The sequence below is a fragment of the Bombina bombina genome, chromosome 5 (genome assembly GCF_027579735.1).
Source record: "Bombina bombina isolate aBomBom1 chromosome 5, aBomBom1.pri, whole genome shotgun sequence".
NCBI lineage: Eukaryota > Metazoa > Chordata > Amphibia > Anura > Bombinatoridae > Bombina > Bombina bombina.
The window spans coordinates 83,205,204-83,230,083 of NC_069503.1; the positions used below are offsets into that span (position 1 = coordinate 83,205,204).

The 24,880-nt window shown below is 37.4% G+C and overlaps 1 protein-coding gene across 1 annotated transcript in view; it reads right to left on the reverse strand.

Moving 5' to 3' along the window:
* LOC128659930 (zinc finger protein 91-like) overlaps nt 1-24,060 on the reverse strand; it is a gene marked incomplete at its 5' end in the record, with an annotated part of 213,411 nt that extends 189,351 nt beyond the window's left edge. Inside the window, one exon of the mRNA XM_053713515.1 lies at nt 22,071-24,060. Coding sequence (XP_053569490.1) covers nt 22,071-24,060 — 1,990 coding nt within the window. The remainder of the gene's footprint in view (nt 1-22,070) is intronic.
* Nucleotides 24,061-24,880: the final 820 nt, after the last annotated feature.

The following is a 24,880-nucleotide window of genomic DNA, read 5'->3' on the forward strand; positions in this document are numbered from 1 at the left end:
AATAGGTTAAGATAATCTGTATCCCCCTAGGTATCAATCACATGTCAACCATGTTATATGCGTAGCAGGCAGGCGGAAAGTCAGAAACCCCCAAAAAAAAATTAAAAAAAAAATTGTGAAGAAGCAGGGACACACCTACACACTGCTGCCGACACACTAGTGTGTCCCGACACACAGTTTGGAAAGCACTGCTCTAGAGGAAGACCATGGTATTCAAATAGGCAATACTCTCTTCACATCCCTCTGACATTTACTGCACTCTGAGAGGAAAACCGGGCTTCAGCCTGCTGCGAAGCGCATATCAACGTAGAATCTAGCACAAACTTACTTCACCACCTCCATGGGAGGCAAAGTTTGTAAAACTGAATTGTGGGTGTGGTGAGGGGTGTATTTATAGGCATTTTGAGGTTTGGGAAAACTTTGCCCCTCCTGGTAGGAATGTATATCCCATACGTCACTAGCTCATGGACTCTTGCCAATTACATGAAAGAAAACAAACATACAAGTAGTATGAATTCAACAAATTACTTATGCGACATATATTAGTGTATTCTAAATATTACCTGCAACTGTAAACATTTCTGTACTTGGTCTAGGAGAGAGAAATGCAGAATTTGTTTTTCAGATTAGTGATTTGTTTATATCCAGGATGAGATTTAATCATATGAAATTAAGTGTTATCACCAGGTCAGATTTGCAACATTTGTAGCAAATGTCAGGCACTCAGTCACTTCTTATTGCCTTAGCAGCAGTTGGAACATAGCTCTTGCTTAAAGCTGTTTATGCCATGGCTCACATTAATGCATATATGTGTGGCCGCAATGATGAAATGTCTTTGGAAAAAGTTTACAATATTCTTTGCAAAACAGACTGCGATGAGAAGAAAATTATTTCACTGCCACCTGTACTACCAAGGGGAGCAGAGGTGTTTCTCTACTGTGCCTCTAATCCTGACCATGAACTAGACTTCCGTTTTGATCAGTACCGTTGGATATCTAAAGGATCAAACTTACACCCTAAGTGTGGGAATCCTCCATTTGTATTATTATTATCAGTTATTTGTAGAGCGCCAACAGATTCCGCAGCGCTGTAAACAAATGCGGAGTACAACAAAACAATTATATGGATCAAATGGGTAGAGGGCCCTTTTACATTACTTGGGTGATAAAACTTTGTATCGTGCAGTGTGCCATGGAAATAGTAAAATCCGTAAAAGACCTTTTCTTGGCACAATGAAAAGTGCTATCATGGAAATAAAAGAATCAGTGCTACAGGGGAATCCAATGCAAACCTACAAGAATCTGCTGAGCTCACATTCATGCCATGGATCTGACAAACACATGAGTGTTGATCGTCCCAGAAATGTAAAACAAGTCCAAAATTTCTCCAACCAAGAAAAAAAAGAAGAAAAGATTCTGCAATGATGAAATCTTGAACTAGCAGTCCATCTTAATGAGTACATAAAAAGATAATACTTTTTCCTGATCTTGTGGTGTCATTTGGGCACCAAGAGATAATAATGGAAGCATAAAAGATTATTAATTTATCTAATAACGATGCTTCATTGCCACAGCTCTTATCCTATGATACCACATTTAACATTGGAGACTTTTACTTGTCAGCATTTGTAATGAGAAATGTTGCTTTAACCGGCAACCCAATATTTCCAGTTTCTTTTCTTCTACATGAGAGGAAATTCAAATCATGCCACTTAGATTTTTTTATGTGACCTTCTCAACTCTTTAGATGGCAACAAAATGACATGCATTCCATTTGTTACTGACAGAGAAAGAGGTATTGTGGAACCTTTACAGACTTATTACCCAAATATACCACATATATTCTGTACAAACCATATTTTAAGAGATATTGATACCTGGATCAGAAAGCATGGTGGAAAAAAAGGATGACATTAAAGTTCTGAAGGACAACATTGTACAATTGATAAACAGTGAATCTCTTTCAACATTTGAAAGCTTTTACAACTCATTTAAATTACAGTGGAGTAAAGAATTTAGAGACTATTTTGACAAACATCTAAATGATTGCATCTCAAAACATTCAGCAAAGTTTGTAACATCCAAATTTGCAGATTTTGGGAATGATGGCAATGCAACAAACAACATAAGTGAAAGTTTGAATAGGGTTATAAAAGACCAAACAGAATGGAGAAAAGTGCCTGTAGATGTAATTGTGCTTGCAATGTTTTACATGCAGTCTTATTATCTGTATGAATTTAAAAGGGCACACTGTGGGCTTGGAAATGATAAACTAAAAAAACTATTTTCAGATCTGGGGGAAAAAGTAACAGAGGTAACATTCCCTACATGTTACCCATTAGAATCTATAATTGATAGAATAAAAAATTCTGATCTATCTCCAGTGAAGAGACTGGAAATGGGAAAACATTACAGAATGAGCCAAAGGTCTTTTAGCAAAATATTGTGTGGAATCAGGTGGTATTTTCCTCTGCCCACAGTCATCAACATTTGTTGTACGTAGTGTTTATGGTGAACGATTCCCCCATAGGAAACAATGGGGCTGTTTGAGCTGAAAAAAAACCTAACACCTGCAAAAAAGCTGCGTTCAGCTCCTAACGCAGCCCCATTGTTTTCTATGGGGAAACACTTCCTACGTCTGCACCTAACACCCTAACATGTACCCCGAGTCTAAACACCCCTAACCTTACACTTATTAACCCCTAATCTGCCGCCCCCGCTATCGCTGACCCCTGCATATTATTATTAACCCCTAATCTGCCGCTCCGTAAACCGCCGCTACTTACATTATCCCTATGTACCCCTAATCTGCTGCCCCTAACACCGCCGACCCCTATATTATATTTATTAACCCCTAATCTGCCCCCACAACGTCGCCTCCACCTGCCTACACTTATTAACCCCTAATCTGCCGAGCGGACCGCACCGCTATTATAATAAAGTTATTAACCCCTAATCCGCCTCACTAACCCTATAATAAATAGTATTAACCCCTAATCTGCCCTCCCTAACATCGCCGACACCTAACTTCAATTATTAACCCCTAATCTGCCGACCGGAGCTCACCGCTATTCTAATAAATGTATTAACCCCTAAAGCTAAGTCTAACCCTAACACTAACACCCCCTAAATTAAATATAATTTTAATCTAACGAAATTAATTAACTCTTATTAAATAAATTATTCCTATTTAAAGCTAAATACTTACCTGTAAAATAAATCCTAATATAGCTACAATATAAATTATAATTACATTGTAGCTATTTTAGGATTAATATTTATTTTACAGGCAACTTTGTAATTATTTTAACCAGGTACAATAGCTATTAAATAGTTAAGAACTATTTAATAGTTACCTAGTTAAAATAATTACAAAATTACCTGTAAAATAAATCCTAACCTAAGTTACAATTAAACCTAACACTATACTATCATTAAATTAATTAAATAAAATACCTACAATTACCTACAATTAAACCTAACACTACACTATCAATACATTAATTAAATACAATATCTACAAATAACTACAATGAAATAAACTAACTAAAGTACAAAAAATAAAAAAGAACTAAGTTACAAAAAATAAAAAAATATTTACAAACATCAGAAAAATATTACAACAATTTTAAACTAATTACACCTACTCTAAGCCCCCTAATAAAATAACAAAGACCCCCAAAATAAAAAATGCCCTACCCTATTCTAAATTACTAAAGTTAAAAGCTCTTTTACCTTACCAGCCCTGAACAGGGCCCTTTGCAGGGCATGCCCCAAGAAATTCAGCTCTTTTGCCTGTAAAAAAAAACATACAATACCCCCCCCAACATTACAACCCACCACCCGCATACCCCTAATCTAACCCAAACCCCCCTTAAATAAACCTAACACTAAGCCCCTGAAGATCTTCCTACCTTGTCTTCACCTCACCAGGTATCACCGATCCGTCCTGGTATTAAAATCTTCATCCAACCCAAGCGGGGGCTGGCGATCCATCATCCGGTGGCTGAAGAGGTCCAGAAGAGGCTCCAAAGTCTTCATCCTATCCGGGAAGAAGAGGCGATCCGGACCGGCAACCATCTTGATCCAAGCGGCATCTTCTATCTTCATCCGATGACGACCGGCTCCATCCTGAAGACCTCCACCGCGGACCCATCTTCCTCCGGCGACGTCCAACTGTAGAATGACGGTTCCTTTAAGGGACGTCATCCAAGATGGCGTCCCTCGAATTCTGATTGGCTGATAGGATTCTATCAGCCAATCGGAAATTAAGGTAGGAATATTCTGATTGGCTGATGGAATCAGCCAATCAGAATCAAGTTCAATCCGATTGGCTGATCCAATCAGCCAATCAGATTGAGCTCGCATTCTATTGGCTGTTCCGATCAGCCAATAGAATGCGAGCTCAATCTGATTGGCTGATTGGATCAGCCAATCGGATTGATCATGATTCTGATTGGCTGATTCCATCAGCCAATCAGAATATTCCTACCTTAATTCCGATTGGCTGATAGAATCCTATCAGCCAATCGGAATTCGAGGGACGCCATCTTGGATGACGTCCCTTAAAGGAACCGTCATTCTTCAGTTGGACGTCGCCGGAGGAAGATGGGTCCGCGGTGGAGGTCTTCAGGATGGAGCCGGTCGTCATCGGATGAAGATAGAAGATGCCGCTTGGATCAAGATGGTTGCCGATCCGGATCGCCTCTTCTTCCCGGATAGGATGAAGACTTTGGAGCCTCTTCTGGACCTCTTCAGCCACCGGATGATGGATGTCTAGCCCCCGCTTGGGTTGGATGAAGATTTTGGAGCCAGGACGGATCGGTGATACCTGGTGAGGTGAAGACAAGGTAGGAAGATCTTCAGGGGCTTAGTGTTAGGTTTATTTAAGGGGGGTTTGGGTTAGATTAGGGGTATGTGGGTGGTGGGTTGTAATGTTGGGGGGGTATTGTATGTTTTTTTTTACAGGCAAAAGAGCTGAACTTCTTGGGGCATGCCCCGCAAAGGGCCCTGTTCAGGGCTGGTAAGGTAAAAGAGCTTTTAACTTTAGTAATTTAGAATAGGGTAGGGCATTTTTTATTTTGGGGGTCTTTGTTATTTTATTAGGGGGCTTAGAGTAGGTGTAATTAGTTTAAAATTGTTGTAATATTTTTCTTATGTTTGTAAATATTTTTTTATTTTTTGTAACTTAGTTCTTTTTTATTTTATGTACTTTAGTTAGTTTATTTCATTGTAGTTATTTGTAGATATTGTATTTAATTAATGTATTGATAGTGTAGTGTTAGGTTTAATTGTAGGTAATTGTAGGTATTTTATTTAATTAATTTAATGATAGTATAGTGTTAGGTTTAATTGTAACTTAGGTTAGGATTTATTTTACAGGTAATTTTGTAATTATTTTAACTAGGTAACTATTAAATAGTTCTTAACTATTTAATAGCTATTGTACCTGGTTAAAATAATTACAAAGTTGCCTGTAAAATAAATATTAATCCTAAAATAGCTACAATGTAATTATAATTTATATTGTAGCTATATTAGGGTTTATTTTACAGGTAAGTATTTAGCTTTAAATAGGAATAATTTATTTAATAAGAGTTAATTTATTTCGTTAGATTTAAATTATATTTAACTTAGGGGGGTGTTAGTGTTAGGGTTAGACTTAGCTTTAGGGGTTAATACATTTATTAGAATAGCGGTGAGCTCCGGTCGGCAGATTAGGGGTTAATAATTGAAGTTAGGTGTCGGCGATGTTAGGGAGGGCAGATTAGGGGTTAATAACTTTATTATAGTGGCGGTGCGGTCCGCTCGGCAGATTAGGGGTTAATAAGTGTAGGCAGGTGGAGGCGACGTTGAGGGGGGCAGATTAGGGGTTAATAAATATAATATAGGGGTCGGCGGTGTTAGGGGCAGCAGATTAGGGGTACATAAGTATAACGTAGGTGGCGGTCGGCAGATTAGGGGTTAAAAAAATGTAATCGAGTGGCAGCGATGTGGGGGGACCTCGGTTTAGGGGTACATAGGTAGTTTATGGGTGTTAGTGTACTTTAGAGTACAGTAGTTAAGAGCTTTATGAACCGGCGTTAGCCCAAAAAGCTCTTAACTCCTGACTTTTTTCTGCGGCTGGAGTTTTGTCGTTAGATTTCTAACGCTCACTTCAGCAACGACTCTAAATACCGGAGTTAGAAAGATCCCATTGAAAAGATAGGATACGTAATTTACGTAAGGGGATCTGCGGTATGGAAAAGTCGCGGCTGAAAAGTGAGCGTTAGACCCTTTTTTCAGTGACTCCAAATACCGGCGGTAGCCTAAAACCAGCGTTAGGAGCCTCTAACGCTGGTTTTCACGGCTACCGCCAAACTCTAAATCTAGGCCATATTCTTTATCAGCCCTTTGCAAAAAAAAAAAAAGAGGCAGATCAAAAAGATCAGGAAGGAAAAAAGCAAGAAAAGGAGACTATGATTATAATGTTGAACCAGCACCTGATTCTATCATTTGCTGCTCACCTGAAATATGGCATTCCCAGCAACTAAAAAATGAAGAATAAATGTTACAGCGAAAAGAAGAGTCTAAGTTTGATATTTCAAACATGTGGGTTAATGAACAGTATACACATTCAAAACCACAAAAAGATGCGATAAGAACTAGTGAGACCTATGAATATGATACATTTTTTGGAACACTATTAGTTAAAAAAAGGAATTTTAACTCGCTGCAGGATGCGTTTTTTTAGCACTTCCTTCTCCCCTGGTTATAATTGAAGCATTATGGGCACGATCCGATATATGGCGTAGTTTTTGGCACAAGCGAGGGAACCCGCGCCTCCCGTAATTTCACCTCGCACATCGGGGTATTACATATACTGCGCCGTCAGATGCTAAACTGGCGTAAGTAGGAAAAACTGTCGATCTTCTGAAATGTGCGCAAATACACATTTTAGTTGTCGCCACTAACTTACGCCAGTATTTTGTCCACGTAAAGTGTCAATATAGAGTAGTTTTATGCAAATTAGGCTAACACTCGTAAAACTGAACTGCAATTTCATATGAAAATGCGACACATAATTCTGCTATTCAAAATTCATATCTAAACCCATATATAAAGAGATGAAGGTAATACAATTATGATTTCCCATTGTTCTCTCCTCCAAGTATTGTTGATTGTTTTTAGAACAAATGTAAAGTAAATAACCAAGTATATGTCCACAATGTGATAAAGTACCTACAAGATCAATCCATTTGATTATGTTGTGGCTTCAAACTATTTCAAATACACAACTAAACCTTAAAAAACCAATATCATAGTATACTGTCCCTTTAGTCTTGAGATGCTGCTTAAATGTATGTGTTTGTAAAGGCTTTCAGGGAGTTACGTTGGTTTTTTAGTCAGTGCAAGGGTTGCTGTGCTTGCAATTTGTGGCGAGATGACAATGGAATAGATTTTATTAATTCTGCGCGCGTAAGTCCTTACACTGTATATTGGATACCAAATTGCGCGGCTTTTCTATGTTAGTCTATGGTTAAAAAAACTACGGCCGAAGGGTGAAATATACGCGCGTAACTTGTACGCTACGCCCTATATAGGATGCCAAAATCGCGCTCTATATGTAATGGAGGCCCATATTCTTATGGAGTAGAGATTAGGCCTCAGTATTAAAATTTAACTTTTATTTCAACACTTTAAAATGAGACACAAATACACATTAAAAACACAAACTTAATGGGGACATTCACACTGGGTAGTACTGGGATATTCGATTAATCCTGGGATTCTCACACTGAGAAGTAACAGTTGGTAATTAAATGATCCACACAAATAAAATCGATTTAATATTTAGGTTTCACATAAGTATCTCGTGTGATCTTGTTCTGAATACTTGTGAATAAATATAGTGATCTTGATTATAGTAATTCTATACTATTAAGTATATTTTGCAGAGATAACTGAATTCTTGCATGTGTTGTCCCTTTTTGAATAGGTAAATTAGGCGGATGTTAGCTATAGTATCCCTGATAATATTAGTATTTTGTACTGATGATACAATTTATAATATCATCCACTTGGATATACTGGATTGATTGTTATAATTCCACATAAATATCCAAAATAATCTTATCCAGAATAAAGTGAATAGATATAGTGTTTTTCAGTATAGTCCATTAACTGATAGGTAAAGTAAAGATCTTGTGTTGGGGTCTATAATCGCCTCATATATTGCATATATTATCTCTTTGATGGGGTAAACTTTGCAAATGTTTACTGTGATATCACTGTTGATATTAATATCTTAACAATGATCAACGGTTTAAATACCAAAATTTCCTAAGTTATCTCTTTATTTTAGATGGTGATTTGTGATTAGTACTCAATTGATTCTATAGTTATTTATGAAATATCCTTTTGCAAAAATAACTGGATTAGTGCATGTGCTGTCCCTTTAATACGGTAAATCTAACTAATGTTTACTTTAGTATCACCAATAGTGTTTGTATTAGGGACTGATGATGCGTATTATCATACCATTAATTTCTATGTTGATTTTAATTTAAATTACATAAATGGCTTTAAGACATAGTTAGTAATACGGTTTGCAACCATACAAATGAAGATTTGTAATGGTTAAATACCAAGACAATGCTTTACAATGGTGCGCAATCCGCATAGGGTTAAAGTTGAAACTTTGTGGGAAAATTATCTATATTCTGAAAACAGTTTATTAGAAAAATAGAGCATATAATTGTGTTGCAATACAGGGTGGATTTGAACCGCTGACCTCGTGCTTGCTAGCCCAAGAAATTACCACTGCTCCACAGCAGCTTACTATGGAATAATGAAAACTTGTTTGTAGTCAACAATTGTAAAAAATGCAGGCTTATGGGCACAGTATACAGTATGTTCAAAGTACCTCTATATCGAGTCAACATTTGTAACTGTATTGATTGACCTTAAATGTAAGTCAGTAGATGTTAATATTGAAGCACTTGCATTACAATGTTAGATGATTGGAGCTTTTTTTATAGACTTCAACAGATGGAGGAAAATTTAACTCACACCGTTGTAAGCAACGCTAAATAAAGCAAATGCTAATAGCTGTGATTTTTCAACTAGAATATAGCTTGTGGATGTTAAATGCAAAGCTGCTTATTTTGTAAGGTAAAGTGCGCAAGGATCATTTAAATTCCTGCAGTAGGAGAGACAGTTTAAATATAACCATGGAAAAAGCTGGGGTCTACTTGAGCGCCAAAAGATACCTTACTGCCCAGGGGTGGTGATCCCTAGCTATCACAGCAAGAAATAAGAGAAAAAAGGTGTGAACACAGGCGCCAAACCTAACAGAGGCTAAGGTATTAAGACTGCGTGCTACAATAAATGTAATAATATGATATTTAATACATTAAATTTAACACAATAACATAATAAATCAAGACTCTTGATAAAGGCCTAGCACGGGCCGAAACGCGTAGACCTTGCACTGGTAAGCCTTATTTCAATTGTTATTCCGATTTGTGAACTTTCTACACATTTTTTTCTATTTTTTCCACAGGAGGATCTCTATTATTGTGTATCTGCTATTTGTGGTTTGTTTTCAGTCCGCCAGTCACTAGGAGCATGGAGACACAGCTCTATTGATTTTTTGTGAATTTTTGTGACACTTAGGGGTAGTTATCCCTGTATATTTTTGCGTATGTTATACTTTTTAATAATTTTATTTTCATTTTTTCACTCACACCATTTTTTACTTTTTTGGATTTTGTTCATTTGGTCACATCACTGGATTTATTACACTTTGTCTTAGTTTGACTTTTGGATTATTGACATTTTCACCGACACACTGCCATCACAGTATTCACCACTGACTTTTCACCAGCTGCTCATACACGGATTGCCGGACCTCAGTTTTATCAATTTTATTGTTAACTTATTTGTGTCCTTATTTGACACACTCTCATTGTCATTTTTTCATCGCTTGCTTCATTTCATTGCCTGCATTTACCACTGGCTATTACCCTTGTTTTTATCATATTATCTTGTTTTATTGTGTATCAAGTTTTTATTGTGTATCAAGTTTTTTATTGCACCATCTACATCGTATGGATCCATGACATCTGTTTTTTTTTTCCATTAAATAATTTTTATTATTTTCAAAACAAAATCAAACTGAGAATCACACATAACAAGTGTACAAGGGTATAAAGTCAAGTGTACAGATAGTAGTCACATATACAGTAGCATATACATTAGGGTCTTAAAAACATAGCATAATGTCAATTTAAGGCATTCTAATCCAAGACCTGTGATTTCAAGAAGAAAAAAGTAAAACTTATTGTGTCAAAACACACAACCCCACCACAATTGTCAACATTGGCAATTTTAGCCTTTCTTATTATCAGGGTTCAATTGGTTTGCTGTTCCCATATAAAAATTATATCCGCAATAACATCCTGCTTTCTTTTATACACATAATATATTTTTTCCAGTTCAAGAACATGACTCACTTCTTTTACCCACATGTTGTAAGTAGGGGCAACAGTTTTCTTCCAGAACCTAGGGATCAAGCGTCTAGCGCAGCTGAGCATACAATGTAATAGTTTCTTTCTATACATACATGGAATTTTAGGGATATCACTCAACAGCACCAGACTTGGTGTGAGTGCAACAGGTCTTCCCAACACTCTGTCAATGTGTTGACTTATGTTGTCCCAATAGGAACGGAGGCAAGGACAGGACCACCAAATGTGTGAAAGAGTGCCCACCTCCCCACAGTATCTCCAGCACAGTGAAGAGGAATTAGGGAAAATACTTCGTAGGCGGTGGGGGGTCAGATACCACCTCGAAAGAAGTTTGTAGTTTGTTTCGACCATTGCCATTGACAGGGATGATTTTTTGGTCTCTAAAAAAATATGTTGCCACTGGGTGTCTGTGATTACTATATTTAACTCTTTTTCCCATTTTGTGGTGAACGTAGGTTTTTTTACCAGGGAAAGTTCCCCTAAGAAGTTTATATATGATAGATACATGAGATTTGGTGACTGAGGTAGATGTACACAATGTTTCAAAGGGAGTAAGAGGTCTCACAAGATTAGCCTTATGGGCACTAGTATGAATAGCATGTCTAATTTGAAGGTACGGGAACCAAAGGTGGAAGGGGGCTCCCAGGAGTTGATGGATATCAGCCTGGGATCTTATAAGTCCGTTTTGGAGTATCATGTGTGCTGGTAAATTAGTAGGTATAACCGCTAGCTGTGGTAGGGGGAAGGTGTGTGCTTGTAGCAGCAAGGGGTTATTAAGCACAGGGGATAGAGGGGAAATATGTGTCGAAATCTGATTCTCTTCAGCTAAAATTTTATTGCATATTTTAAAGGTGGAAGCTATATAATAGTTTCCCCAAATTTCTGTTGGTCTATTTCTATGTGGGATCCAGCAATGATCGCCTAAGTTGAGGCCGCCCACCAAGAACGATTCTATCTGTATCCAGGGTTTCTCCAGGGGAGAGTGTTTCCAAGCGACTATGCGAGCCATATGCACAGCCTTATAATAATACATCAGGTTTGGGGATCCCAAACCACCATCCTCTTTCTTTAGAAACAGAGTGTTCCTGGCTACTCTGGTTCTCTTATGGTCCAAATGAATAAGTCGAACATTTTTTGTTGTTTTAGTAGATACTGTGTGGGGAGATATAGTGGGAGGACTTGAAACAAATACAGGTATTTAGGGAGGAGGTTCATTTTTATTGCATTAATGTGTCCTGCCCAAGAAAGGTGGCCTTGTTTGCTCCAGAGTTCTAGCGATTTATTAGTTTCTGACTGGAGGGGCATATAATTAAGATTAAACAGTTCCGTGTAGTTGGGTGAGATGTCTATCCCTAAGTATCTTATTTTGCTAGTTATCTGGAATGAGGTATTGCTTGCTATATACTGTATTTCGTCCTCTGTAAGATGTATGGGTAATATCATTGACTTTTCCACATTGACAGAAAAGTTGGAAACCAGTTTATAACTCTCTAGTTCGCTGAGTATGGCGGGGATAGAGGAAAGTGGAGAGCTTATTGCGAATATGATGTCGTCAGCATATAAAAGACACTTTTGGCAGATCTCTCTGAAAGAGACTCCCCGAACAAGGGGATTACTTCTAATTTGCGCAGCCAATTCCTCCACCACCAGAGCGAATAGGAGGGGAGAAAGGGGGCATCCCTGACTAGTGCCATTGTTTATATGAATCGCTTGCGAGAGTGTATTATTTGCATTGACGCGCGCTGAAGGGCCAGAATAAAGTGCTTTAATACGAGCAATCAATTTTTGCGAGAATCCAAATTTTGACAGGATGGCCATGACATCTGTTTTATGTATTGATTTATTATGTTATTGTGTTAAATTTAATGTATTAAATATCATATTATTACATTTATTGTAGAACGCAGTCTTAATACCTTAGCCTCCGTTAGGTTTGGCGCCTGGGTTCACACCTTTTTTCTCAAGTTTAAATATAACTGTTATACTGATGCTTGCTTAATCAGCTGTGTCTGTTTAAGAATGCCTCTGTACTAAACAACAGCTTATAGTTCAAGAGTATTCGGATAGTATTTAGGTGTATATACCCATTTCCAGCCCAATACTAGTTATAACATTAAAGATTATTTATTATTAATTGTGTCCCATTAGTTTGCTAAAGTTTAAAAAAGTAAAAGTTTGAAAACACAACATCAACCTTCCCTTGACATGTTTCGCCGATTTACATTCCGGCTTTTTCAAAAGGTCAGATGATAAATTATCTCCTTGGAATTTGCCAACAACTGAAGCAGATGTCAAATTACTAAAGACAGTGGGAAAAAACTATTCTGAGAACACTAGATCCTGGAGAATGGCTTTCGTATAAAGTTTTAGAAGACGCTATAAGCAACTTTATCTGTCAGAGAAATCTGACAGATAAGGTTTTGTTATGTCCCACCTACATTTACCAGAGTGTGGTAAGAGGTAATGCAGGTATTTTCTATAGCTTCTTGGGGAAACATGTTGCTTTAAACAAAGACTCTCACTCTCATTCTCCTGTTGCCTTTTAACACAGATTCATTGGGTTCTGGAGAACACTGGTGCCCTGGGGTCATCATCTTTAATACCAAAGAAGTAATTATAGTGGACTCTATGAAAAAACTCAAATCATAGGCAGTAGAATCAAACTGAGACAGCTGCCTGAAGAACCTTTCTACCAAAGACTGCTTTAGAAGAAGCAAATACATCAAAATGGTAACATTTAGTAAATGTATGCAAAGAAGAACAAGTTGCTGCTTTGCAAATCTGATCAACTGAAGCTTCATTCTTGAAAGCCCAAGAAGTGGCAACTGATCTAGTAGAATGAGCTGTAATTCGCTGAGGTGGAGACTGCCCCGCCCCCAAATAAGCTTTGTGAATCAAAAGTTTTAACCAAGATGCCAAAGAAATGGCAGAGGCTTTCTGACCTTTCCTGAAACCAGAGAAAATAACAAATAGACTAGAAGTCTTTCTGAAATCTTTAGTAGCCTCAACATTGTATTTCAAAGCTCTTACCACATCCAAAGAATGTAAAGATCATTCAAGAGAATTCTTAGGATTAGGACACAAGGAAGGAACAACAATTTCCCTATTAATGTTGTTAGAATTCACAACTTTAGGCAAAAATTTAAACAAAGTCCGCAAAACAGCCTTGTCTTGATGAAAAATCAGATAAGGAGACTCACAAGAGAGAGCCGACAACTCAGAAACTCTTCTAGCAGAAGAGATAGCCAAAATAAATAACATTTTCCAAGAAAGTAGCTTAATATCCAAAGAATGCATAGGCTCAAAAGGAGGAGCCTGCAAAATCCTTAAAACCAAATTAAGACTCCAAGGAGGAGAAATAGACTTAATAACAGGTTTGATACAAATCAAAGCCTGAACAAAACAGTGCATATCAGGACGTTGGCTAATGTTTCTATGAAATAGGACAGAAAGAGCAGAGATTTGTCCCTTCAAAGTATTTGCAGATAAACCTTTATCCAAACCATCCTGAAGAAACTGTAAAATCCTAGGAATTCTAAAAGAATGCCAAGAGAATTTATGAGAAGAACACCATGAAATATAACAAAGAAAGAAATGAGCAACAAACTGTGCTCACAAAAACTGAGTTCAGGTGTGTATAGTGTGCTAAGGGAGGCTGCCACCTTCGCGGCGTGCAGTGTTATAGGATCCTCAATGTATGAACACATCCAAAACAGTCCCCTAGTAGACCAAGGCAAGGGATACTTTCAGTAAAATTTGCACAGACTTAGAGCTTATAGGCAAAGAAACATTATCTGATAGCTGTTAGAGCAGTGGTAATTATGTGAGTTCAGGTGATAACTGCAAGTCCCAAGACAGAGATCACTGTACCAGTTACTTTTACACACACTGCCGGCTTCCCAATTCTGCAATCGGCAGCAAAGAGGTAAGTGAATTAGGAACTCAGATGCAGTAAATTCCCCAAATAGACCACTTCTGCAGATTACCAACAGGAAGATAGCCAAATAGATCAAACAGTCATAGGACAAAAAACAACAGTGCCAATGGTGCAAATGTGTACTCACAATACCGGGGATCTGTAGTAAGGTAATTTCGAGTTGTAATCCTCAACGCCGGGTGCATCACATACAGCTTGATGCCGGAAGAACACTGCTCAGCCACTCACAATAGCACACTCCTCCTCCAGTCAGTCAGAGTCAGCAGGGTCAGCTGGAGCCCAAATCGGCCCGGAAAAGCCAGCGGAAGTGGAGTCCCAGTACTCCACAGAGACATATGAAAAAAAGGTTATCCAGAGCTAGTCCAGGAAAAGGGAAGAAGATTCACTCCAGTTCCAAGTATAAAATGTAGAAAAAAGCCTTTATTAAGAAAACATAGGTAAAAACAGCGATCCCCTTTGCTTGTTTTCATTTGAGACCTCTGCAGCTTTGCATGCTGAATCAATGGTGCAGGGATTATACTCTGATATCATAGCTGATATACTTAAATCCCAACACTCAACTCTATCTGTCTTGGTGGTTGGACCATCACCATATTGTTCAAGGGGCCTCCTTTATTCGTCCTTCCTGGACTGTGATCTCAACCGATGCCAAGTTGGCCACTTCCTTTAAGGTCAGACTTTCTGTCTCAAATTTGAAGGTATTTGACTCAGTGATTAGCACTATGTTACAGGCTCATAAGTCTGTTTCAAGGAAGATTTATTAACAGGTTGGAAAAAACTATATTTCATGGTGAAAAAAAGGTTATCCAGAGCTAGTCCAGGAAAAGGGAAGAAGATTCACTCCAGTTCCAAGTATAAAATGTAGAAAAAAGCCTTTATTAAGAAAACATAGGTAAAAACAGGTCACAAAAATATCTCTGCATAGAGAACTTGTACAAAAAGTCTGACCGGTTTCGGCACAGAGTGGCCGTAGTCATAGACTGATAACAGGTGTTCAACAAAGAGCACCTGATATACCTGTTAGCCACTCCCCAAGTGGGAGTGGTGAAAATAAAACCTGGTTAAAAACATACTAGTATCTCTAAGCAGTACAGAAGAGGGATTTGACATATATATATAAAATACATGTATATGGGAATAGATAGTACAAATATAAGAAAATGACTTAAACAGATAAGTAACAAAAGCAGTGTGCTAAAATGTTACTAAGGATATCAGCAGTATTATGGAAAACAGCTAATTATATACAAATGTGAATGCACATACATAATTAAATAATGAAAATTCCATAAGTATAAAGTACAAAAATAATAAAAATACATATTTTAAATTACTTAATTACTATATGGAATTATTGTATACTCATTAGTTAGGTAGATAATATAACCTGAAAAAATATTTCCACATGATATAAAGCTGTCAATGGCATCCACATTAACCAGATATAAGCAACTCTATGCTGGTTGAATATTTACATAGGATAGTAATGCTCAAAATACACAAACACTATCTATGCCAAAAATTGATGATGTCAAATTCGGAATTGAAACCCCCAGGCAGCAGGCTACCAAGCCTATGTATCCAATAGATCTCTTGTCTTGAGAGAATATGGAATACGTTGCCCCCCCTTGTTGGTCTGGACACTTGTTCTATAGCCTGCCACCTGAGGGTTCCAACATCTCCCGAATGGACTTCCAAGAAATGCTTAGATAAAGCAGAGACTGCCCTTTCCTGTGAGACATAAGAGAGATGCTCCCTAATTTGCTTGCCCACAGGTCTAGTGGTTCTGCCCACGTATTGTTTGTTACACTGGGTGCACTCAATAAGATATATGACATATTTGCTGCCACACTTAATGCAACCTCTAGTGTCAAATACTTCTGACGTGCGGGCTGAGGTAAATGTTTTAGAAACATACATGTGGTCACATGACTTACATGTTCTTTTACCACATTTGTAAGTTCCCTTTACCTTCAGCCAGGAGCTACCACTATCCTTTTGTGGCAGCATACTAGGGGACAAGATGTTACCCAAGGTTAAATTCCGTTTGTAAATGAAATTACAGCCATCATCCCTAATTTTCCTTAAAACCGTGTCACCACGGAGAATAGGCAGATTCTTCTCAATTACCTTGCAAACTTTGTTGAACTGATTAGAAAAGGCCGTAACCAGGGTAGGTTTAAACCTAGAAGAAGGATGATGCATCAATTTGTTTTCTTTTTGCCGTCCATGGACACTTTTTCTGTCCATAGCCGATACCTCAGAGAAGGCCCTGTTTATCAAATTCTTGGGATACCCCCTGTCCTTCAATCTAAATTTTAGTTCCTCACTCTCTTTAAGGAAATCCTCTTCCCGTGAACAATTTCTTTTGATCCGCATGAATTGGCCCTTAGCAATGCCTTTAAAGACATGCCGGGGGTGACTGCTTCTGGCATGCAACAGCGTGTTCCCAGAAATAGGTTTCCTATAAAGAGATGAGGACACCCCCCTAGTTCAAAGGTGAAACTCAGGCCCACACTGTTGGTGTTAAACATGTCAACCAGTGATATTGCTTGATCTTTATTGCCTGACCAGATGACCAACAGGTCATCTATGTAGTGTAGATATTTAACAATATGCCGGGTATTGTCTCTATTACCTCCAAAGACATGGAACCGCTCCCACCAACCCATAAATAAATTGGCATAGGAGGGGGCAAACTTGGCCCCCATAGCGGTTCCACGCCTCTGGAGGTAAAACTTTCCCTCGAACATAAAGAAGTTATGCTGGAGTAGAAAAAGAACCGCTCTCAGCACAAACTCCCTATGCTCAAGGGAGAGGTCAGTCTCCAGTCTCAAAAAGTAAGATACTGCTTTTAGGCCACACTCGTGAGGTATAGAGGAGTACAGGGACACAGCGTCGATGGTAATCCAGCTGTAACCTGACTCCCAAGTCACGTCTTCAAATCTAGAGAGCAAATGAGTTGTGTCTTTAACAAAACTTGGCAACTTTTGAACCAGGGGTTGAAGGAATTGGTCCACCCATTTTGACAAAGGTTCCAGTAAGGAGCCAATCCCTGCCACTATTGGACTACCTTGTACATCTACTAGGCTCTTATGGACCTTTGGAAAGTGGTGGAAGATGGGCACCACAGGACTATCGACCATTAGACAATCATATGTCTGTTCATCAAAAATGCCCATCTCCACCCCATCATCCAAAATGTCCCTAAGAATTGCCCTGTACTGCATTGTGGGATCCCTGGCTAGTTCCATATAGGCCTCAGGATCTTCAAGTTGTCTTAAGGCCTCCTTGATGTACATGTCTTTATCCAGCAAGACCACACTGCCCCCTTTGTCTGACTGACGTATAACCACCTCCTTATTGTTCTGTAGGGTCGCTACTGCTTCTCTTTCTAGTCTAGACAAATTAGAGTGATGGTCTAATTTACTGGATTTATCCAGTGCAGTGAGATCTTCAATGACTCTTTTATGAAAAACTTCCAGGCCTTTACCCCTAGTTTGCAATGGATAAAAGTTTGACCTAGATTTCAAATTGTATTGATGGTAATTGGTTTGTGAGATAGTTGATATATATATATGTATTATATATGTATTATATATATATGTCAAATCCCTCTTCTGTACTGCTTAGAGATACTAGTATGTTTTTAACCAGGTTTTATTTTCACCACTCCCACTTGGGGAGTGGCTAACAGGTATATCAGGTGCTCTTTGTTGAACACCTGTTATCAGTCTATGACTACGGCCACTCTGTGCCGAAACCGGTCAGACCTTTTGTACAAGTTCTCTATGCAGAGATATTTTTGTGACCTGTTTTTACCTATGTTTTCTTAATAAAGGCTTTTTTCTACATTTTATACTTGGAACTGGAGTGAATCTTCTTCCCTTTTCCTGGACTAGCTCTGGATAACCTTTTTTTCACCATGAAATATAGTTTTTTCCAACCTGTTAATAAATCTTCCTTGAAACAGACTTATGAGCCTGTAACATAGTGCTAATCACTGAGTCAAATACCTTCAAATTTGAGACAGAAAGTCTGACCTTAAAGGAAGTGGCCAACTTGGCATCGGTTGAGATCACAGTCCAGGAAGGACGAATAAAGGAGGCCCCTTGAACAATATGGTGATGGTCCAACCACCAAGACAGATAGAGTTGAGTGTTGGGATTTATGTATATCTGCTATGATATCAGAGTATAATCTCTGCACCATTGATTCAGCATGCAAAGCTGCAGAGGTCTCAAATGAAAACAAGCAAAGGGGATCGCTCGATGCTGCAGTCATGAGACCTAAACTTCCATGCACATAGCCACTGAAGGGAATGATCGAGAATAAAGGTTTAGACAAGCTAAAACCAACTTCGTGTCTTGTCTGTTAAAGACAGATTCATGGACACTGAATCTATCTGGAAACCTAAAAAGGTGACCCTTGTTTGAGGAATCAAGAAACTCTTTTGTAAATTGATCCTTCAACCATGCCTTTGAAGAAACCACACTAGTTGTTTCATGTGAGATTCTGCTAAATAAAAAGACTGCACTAGTACCAAGATATCCTCCAAATAAGGAAACACTGCAATACCTTGCTTTCTGATTACAGATAGAAGGGCACCAAGAACCTTCAAGAAGATTCTTGGAGCTGTCACTAGGCCAAATGGAAGAACGACAAATTGGTAATGCTTGTTTAGAAAAGAGAATCTCAGAAACTGATACGTTTGGCAAGAGTGGAAATAGCCCCATCAACTTTAGGGACTTTTTCCCAAAACTCTATATTAGCCACAGGTAAAGGATACAACTTCTCAAGCCTAGAAGAAGGATTAAAAGAAGAAATATCAGAGATAGCATCTGGAATAGGAAAAACCTCAGGAGTAACCTCAGGAGGTTTAAAAACAGAATTTAAACATTTACTGGCTTTGTTATCAAGAGGACTAGACTCTTCAATACCCAATGTAAACAAAACTTCCTTCAACAAAGAATGAATATATTCAATCTTAAAAAGATAGGAAGATTTATCAATTTCATTGTCTGATGCAGGAATCTCTGAACCAGAGAGATCCTCATCAGCAGAGGATATTTCAGTATGTTGTCGGTCAATAAAAAATTTATCAGAATTATGAGAAGTTTTAAAAGACCTTTTACATTTATTTAAAGGCGGAATAGCAGACATAGCCTTCTCTATAGCTGCAGCAATATAATTCTTTACATCTGCAGGAATATCATGTTCATTAAATGTACATTAAATGTTGAAGGAACAACAGACAATGTATTTGTACTAATAGAAACATTATCAGCATGCAATAGCTAATCATGACAAATGCCACATAACTGAGCTGAAGAAATAACATCAGCTTGCTTACAACAAACACACTTAGCTTTGGTAGAATTGCATTTCCTCCAGTAACATCAGAGGCAGGATCAGTCTGAGACATCTTGCAAAATGTAAAAAGAAAAAAATAACATATAAACAAAATATCCAATTTTCTCATATAGCAGTTTCAGGAATGGGAAAAAATGCTTATGCTAAAATAATAAGCAAAAAAGCAAGCATCATAGCTCTCTAATATATAAAGAGAACAAGAAGCAAAAAGAGGAAGAGGGGTAATATAAAAAAAAAAATTGGCGCCAAGAATGACGCATGACGCAAAAGGAAGTGAAAACTTTTGGCGTCAAAGCTAACACCAGGAAATGACGCAACTCGCGTCATAACAAGCGCGACTTTGTGCCAAAAAACATCAACAAAGATGCAGAAAATGACGAGACTTGCATCACCATAAGCGCAACTTTGCGGCAAAAGTTTTTGGGCCAAGAATGACACAAATAAACATAATTTTGCATCCTCGCAAGCCTAGTTTGCCCGTGAAAATTTAGAAAACAAAGTCAAATTTTGAAAGAATTGGAACCCCAGGTAAGAAAAAAATTATCTAAATAAACTTCCCAAAAACATGATTTCCATACTGAAACTGTTAGACTGCAAAAGGGAAATATACATAGACCTGACTCATTGCAAATATAAGCAAACACATATATTTAAAACTTTACAATATAATATAAATCGCCAAACATATCTGAGAGTGTCTTAAAAAATGATATATACTTACCAGAAGACACCCATCCACATATAGCAGACAGCCAAAACAGTACTGAAAAATATCAGCAGAGTATAGGAGTATAACGTCGATTTGAAAAGGGAGGCAGGGGATGAATCCCTGCGACTGATTACAGAGAGCCTTTGAATAGATTTACCATAGGTGAAACCATGAAATCTACAGGCAATATTTCCTTCACATCCCTCTGACAAACACTGTACTCTGAGAGGAATTGGGCTTCAAAATGGTTAGAAGCGCCTATTATAGAAGAAATCAAGCCATCTTGCTTCACCACCTCCATAGGAGGCAAAGTTTGTAAAAACTAAGGCATGAATGTGGTGGGAGGTGTATTTATAGGCATTTTGATGTTTGGGAAACTTTCCCCCTCCTGGTAGGAATGTATATCCCATACGTCACTAGCTCATGGACTCTTGCCACTTACATGAAATAAATTGCCATGTACATCCTCAAAGGGCCAATGAGGGACAAGCTTCGATTAAGGGGTGTAACCAAATTCTTGTTGGAATGATTAGAAGTGAAGTAGTGGCTTATCACTGATAAAAGCTGCTACACTAGCTGTGAGAAGGGACTGATACAGACTCAAACAGATTCAAAGAAACAAATCCTCTGAGATCTTTTTGGCTACAGACTCACTTGGTTGGCACACACTCACTGGGCTAAAACAGAGATATACACGTTGCGCTAGTTTCTCCGACTCCATTTTGTTGGGACCCTTTCTTAGGATAAGAAAGATAACTTTCAGGCCTGTACCCTGGCAAACAGTGGAATATTCCTTCACGTATGAACAACAGAATATTGGAAAAAGCTGATCTCCCATGTGGGTATTTAGTATAGTGATTTTTGTAATTTAATATTATAAAGCAAAGGTATTCATTGTTGCTTTAGTTTAATTGAAGCTGGTGACTTAAAAGGGTATTTTGTATCTTAAACTTATGTCACATCGTCCTGTGTAGTTTAGAAATAATTATATTGGTGCTAAATAATTTTATTGCTGGAAAAGAAATTGGGTACTATATTTATGTCAGCCTTATTTCTTGTGAAATCTTTTAAGAACTGCACATAAATTGGTTGTTGTGTTGATAATATACAAACTTCTCTATTCGTTGTTGTTTAAGCATTGTAAGTTAGTGATCCATATTTTGGCATTGGACTTGTGTTGTTAGCTTATTACAAATTGACTTCTAAGTTTAATGGTAAGGTGTGATTTTAATAAGCGATTCATTTTGGTTAAGGTTAATTAATAGAAATATTTCTTTTATAGCTTGCTTGGTATATAAAATTGTAACAGCATAGACTTATATAATTGATTAAAAAACTATTTTCTACATAAATATAATCATTGTGTTTTAATAAGGATTAACTGATTGGAACTTTGGAAATATTGTTACGTAAATATATAATACGTTAGAGGTTACCACTGAAATAGAGTATAATTTATATTGTAACATGTTATATCTAACACTAAACATGTGAAAAGTTTCTTCCCTTGTGAATTTTTTCATGTTTTCTCAGAGTACTACTTTCTGTAAAACTTTTTCCACACTCTGTACATGTGAAAGGTTTTTCTCCTGTGTGAATCCTTTCATGAGTTTTCAGATGACTCTTGTTTGTAAAACTTTTTCCACACTCTGTACATGTGAAAGGCTTTTCTTCTGTGTGAATCCTTTCATGAGTTTTCAGAGTACTTATTCGTGTAAAACTTTTCCCACACTCTGTACATGTGAAAGGCCTTTCTCCTGTGTGAATCCTTTCATGTTTTTTCAGACTACTCATTTGTGCAAAATTGTTTCCACACTCTGTACATGTGAAAGGCTTTTCTCCTGTGTGAATCCTTTCATGTTTTTTCAGATCACTCTTTTCTATAAAACTTTTCCCACACTCTGTACATGTGAAAGGCTTTTCTCCTGTGTGAATCCTTTCATGTTTTTTCAGTTTACTCTTTTCTATAAAACTTTTCCCACACTCTGTACATGTGAAAGGCTTTTCTCCTGTGTGAATCCTTTCATGTTTTTTCAGACTACTCATTTGTGCAAAATTGTTTCCACACTCTGTACATGTGAAAGGCTTTTCTCCTGTGTGACTCCTTTCATGTTTTTTCAGACTACTCATTTGTGCAAAATTGTTTCCACACTCTGTACATGTGAAAGGCTTTTCTCCTGTGTGAATCCTTTCATGTTTTTTCAGACTACTCATATGTGTAAAATTGTTTCCACACTCTGCACATGTGAAAGGCTTTTCTCCTATGTGAATCCTTTCATGTTTTTTCAGAGTACTTTTATGTGTAAATTTTCTTCCACACTCTGTACATGTGAAAGGCTTTTCTTCTGTGTGAATCCTTTCATGAGTTTTCAGATGACTCTTTTCTGTAAAACTTTTTCCACACTCTGTACAAGGGAAAGGTTTTTCTCCTGTGTGAATCCTTTCATGAGTTTTCAGATGACTCTTTTCTGTAAAACTTTTTCCACACTCTGTACATGTGAAAAGCTTTTCCTCTGTGTGAATCCTTTCATGAGTTTTCAGATGACTCTTTTCTGTAAAACATTTTCCACACTTTGTACATGTGAAAGGCTTTTCTCCTGTGTGAATCCTTTCATGAGTTTTCAGATTACACTTTTCTGTAAAACTTTTTCCACACTTTGTACATGTAAAAGGTTTTTCTCCTGTGTGAATCCTTTCATGACTTTTCAGATGACTCTTATGTGTAAAACATTTTCCACACTCTGTACATGTGAAAGGCTTTTCTCCTGTGTGAATACTTTCATGAGTTTTCAGAGTACTCTTAACTGTAATACTTTTTCCACACTCTGTGCATGTGAAAGGCTTATCTCCTTTGTGAATCCTTTCATGAATTTTCAGATTACTCTTTTCTGTAAAACTTTTTCCACACTCTGTACATGTGAAAGGCTTTTCTCCTGTGTGAATCATTTCATGATTTTTTAGATTACTCTTTTTTGTAAAACTTTTTCCACACTCATCACATGTGAAAGTCTTTTCTTTTGTGTGGATCTTTTTATGTTTTCTAAGAAGCTTATTTTGTGTGAAGCATTTTCCACACTCTGCACACATAAAAGGTCTTTCTCCTGTGTGAATCCTTTCATGAGTTTTCAGTTTTCCCTTTTGTTTAAAACATTTTCCACATTGACTACAGGTGAATTGTTTCTCCCCTGTGTGAATAAGTTTGTGTGCTCGCAAAGTTGACTTGCCATCAAACATTTTCCCACATTCTGTACATATAAAAAAGAATTCTCCTGTGTGAATTCTTTTGTGAACAAAGAGACTGGACCTTTGGGTAAACTGTACTCCACACTCTATACAACTGAACAGTTTCTCCCCTGTGTGGGTCCTTTTATGAGCTATAAGTTTTGTCATTTGTATAAAACATTTGCCGCACTCAGTACAATTGTGGGGCTTCTCACCTGTGTGAGTTTTGTGGTGTTGTAGGAGATTAGCTTTCCATCTAAAACTTTTCTCACACTCTGTACATTTGAAAGGTTTCTCCTTTATATGAATAATTTGGCTAGACTGTAGAGTTTTTCCTTTTTTTAAATGTTTTGAAAACTCAGTAAATGTGTGCGGTTTATCCTCTGGGATATTCATTTCACTAGATAAGGCATAAATCTTGTCCTCTTGTTTGATGACTAAATTACTCTCTGTACATAATGATTGCTGCCCAGTTCCTGCCAATTCACCATCGCCTTTAAATATCTGCTGTGATATTCCCAATGTTTGTAAATAGTCATAAGTATCTAGAAATGTTGGAGTCTGTGGTATCATTCTGCTGCTTCCTGTAGTGAAGGATGGATATGAACTACTCACGTGTTTGTCTACATAAAAATAAATGGAATAAAGAAAAATAAGATTGTTTATTTTTAAATGTATTTACTTGTAAATCACAAATTAAAAAAAGATGACAAAGAATGTAAACATTTCTACATCATACTAAACTAAATTACTGATGAAAATAAGTTGTAGTGCCCCATTAAACAAGGTGTGTGTGGATAATGTTCTCAACCAGGGAACAAGTACATCTGTATTCTGGGCAAGAGAGGTAGCATCCTTTATCCTCATTTAAAATTGCATAAGCAACTGCACATACAGCTCTGCCCAGCTCATGCTTAACCAGTTGGGTGAGAATATGATGTCTTAATCATCACAGACTAATAAACAGTGTGAGATGTTTTGAGAGGGTAAAAATCAGTGACCTTATGATAAATCTTTAGCTTTTGGCTGTGGTTGTTCTATTTATATAAACAGCCAAAAACTTTATTATTTTAATAATACTCACCGTAAAAATAAGCACACAAATAAGTGGTGGTTCTAGGGTGGAGAA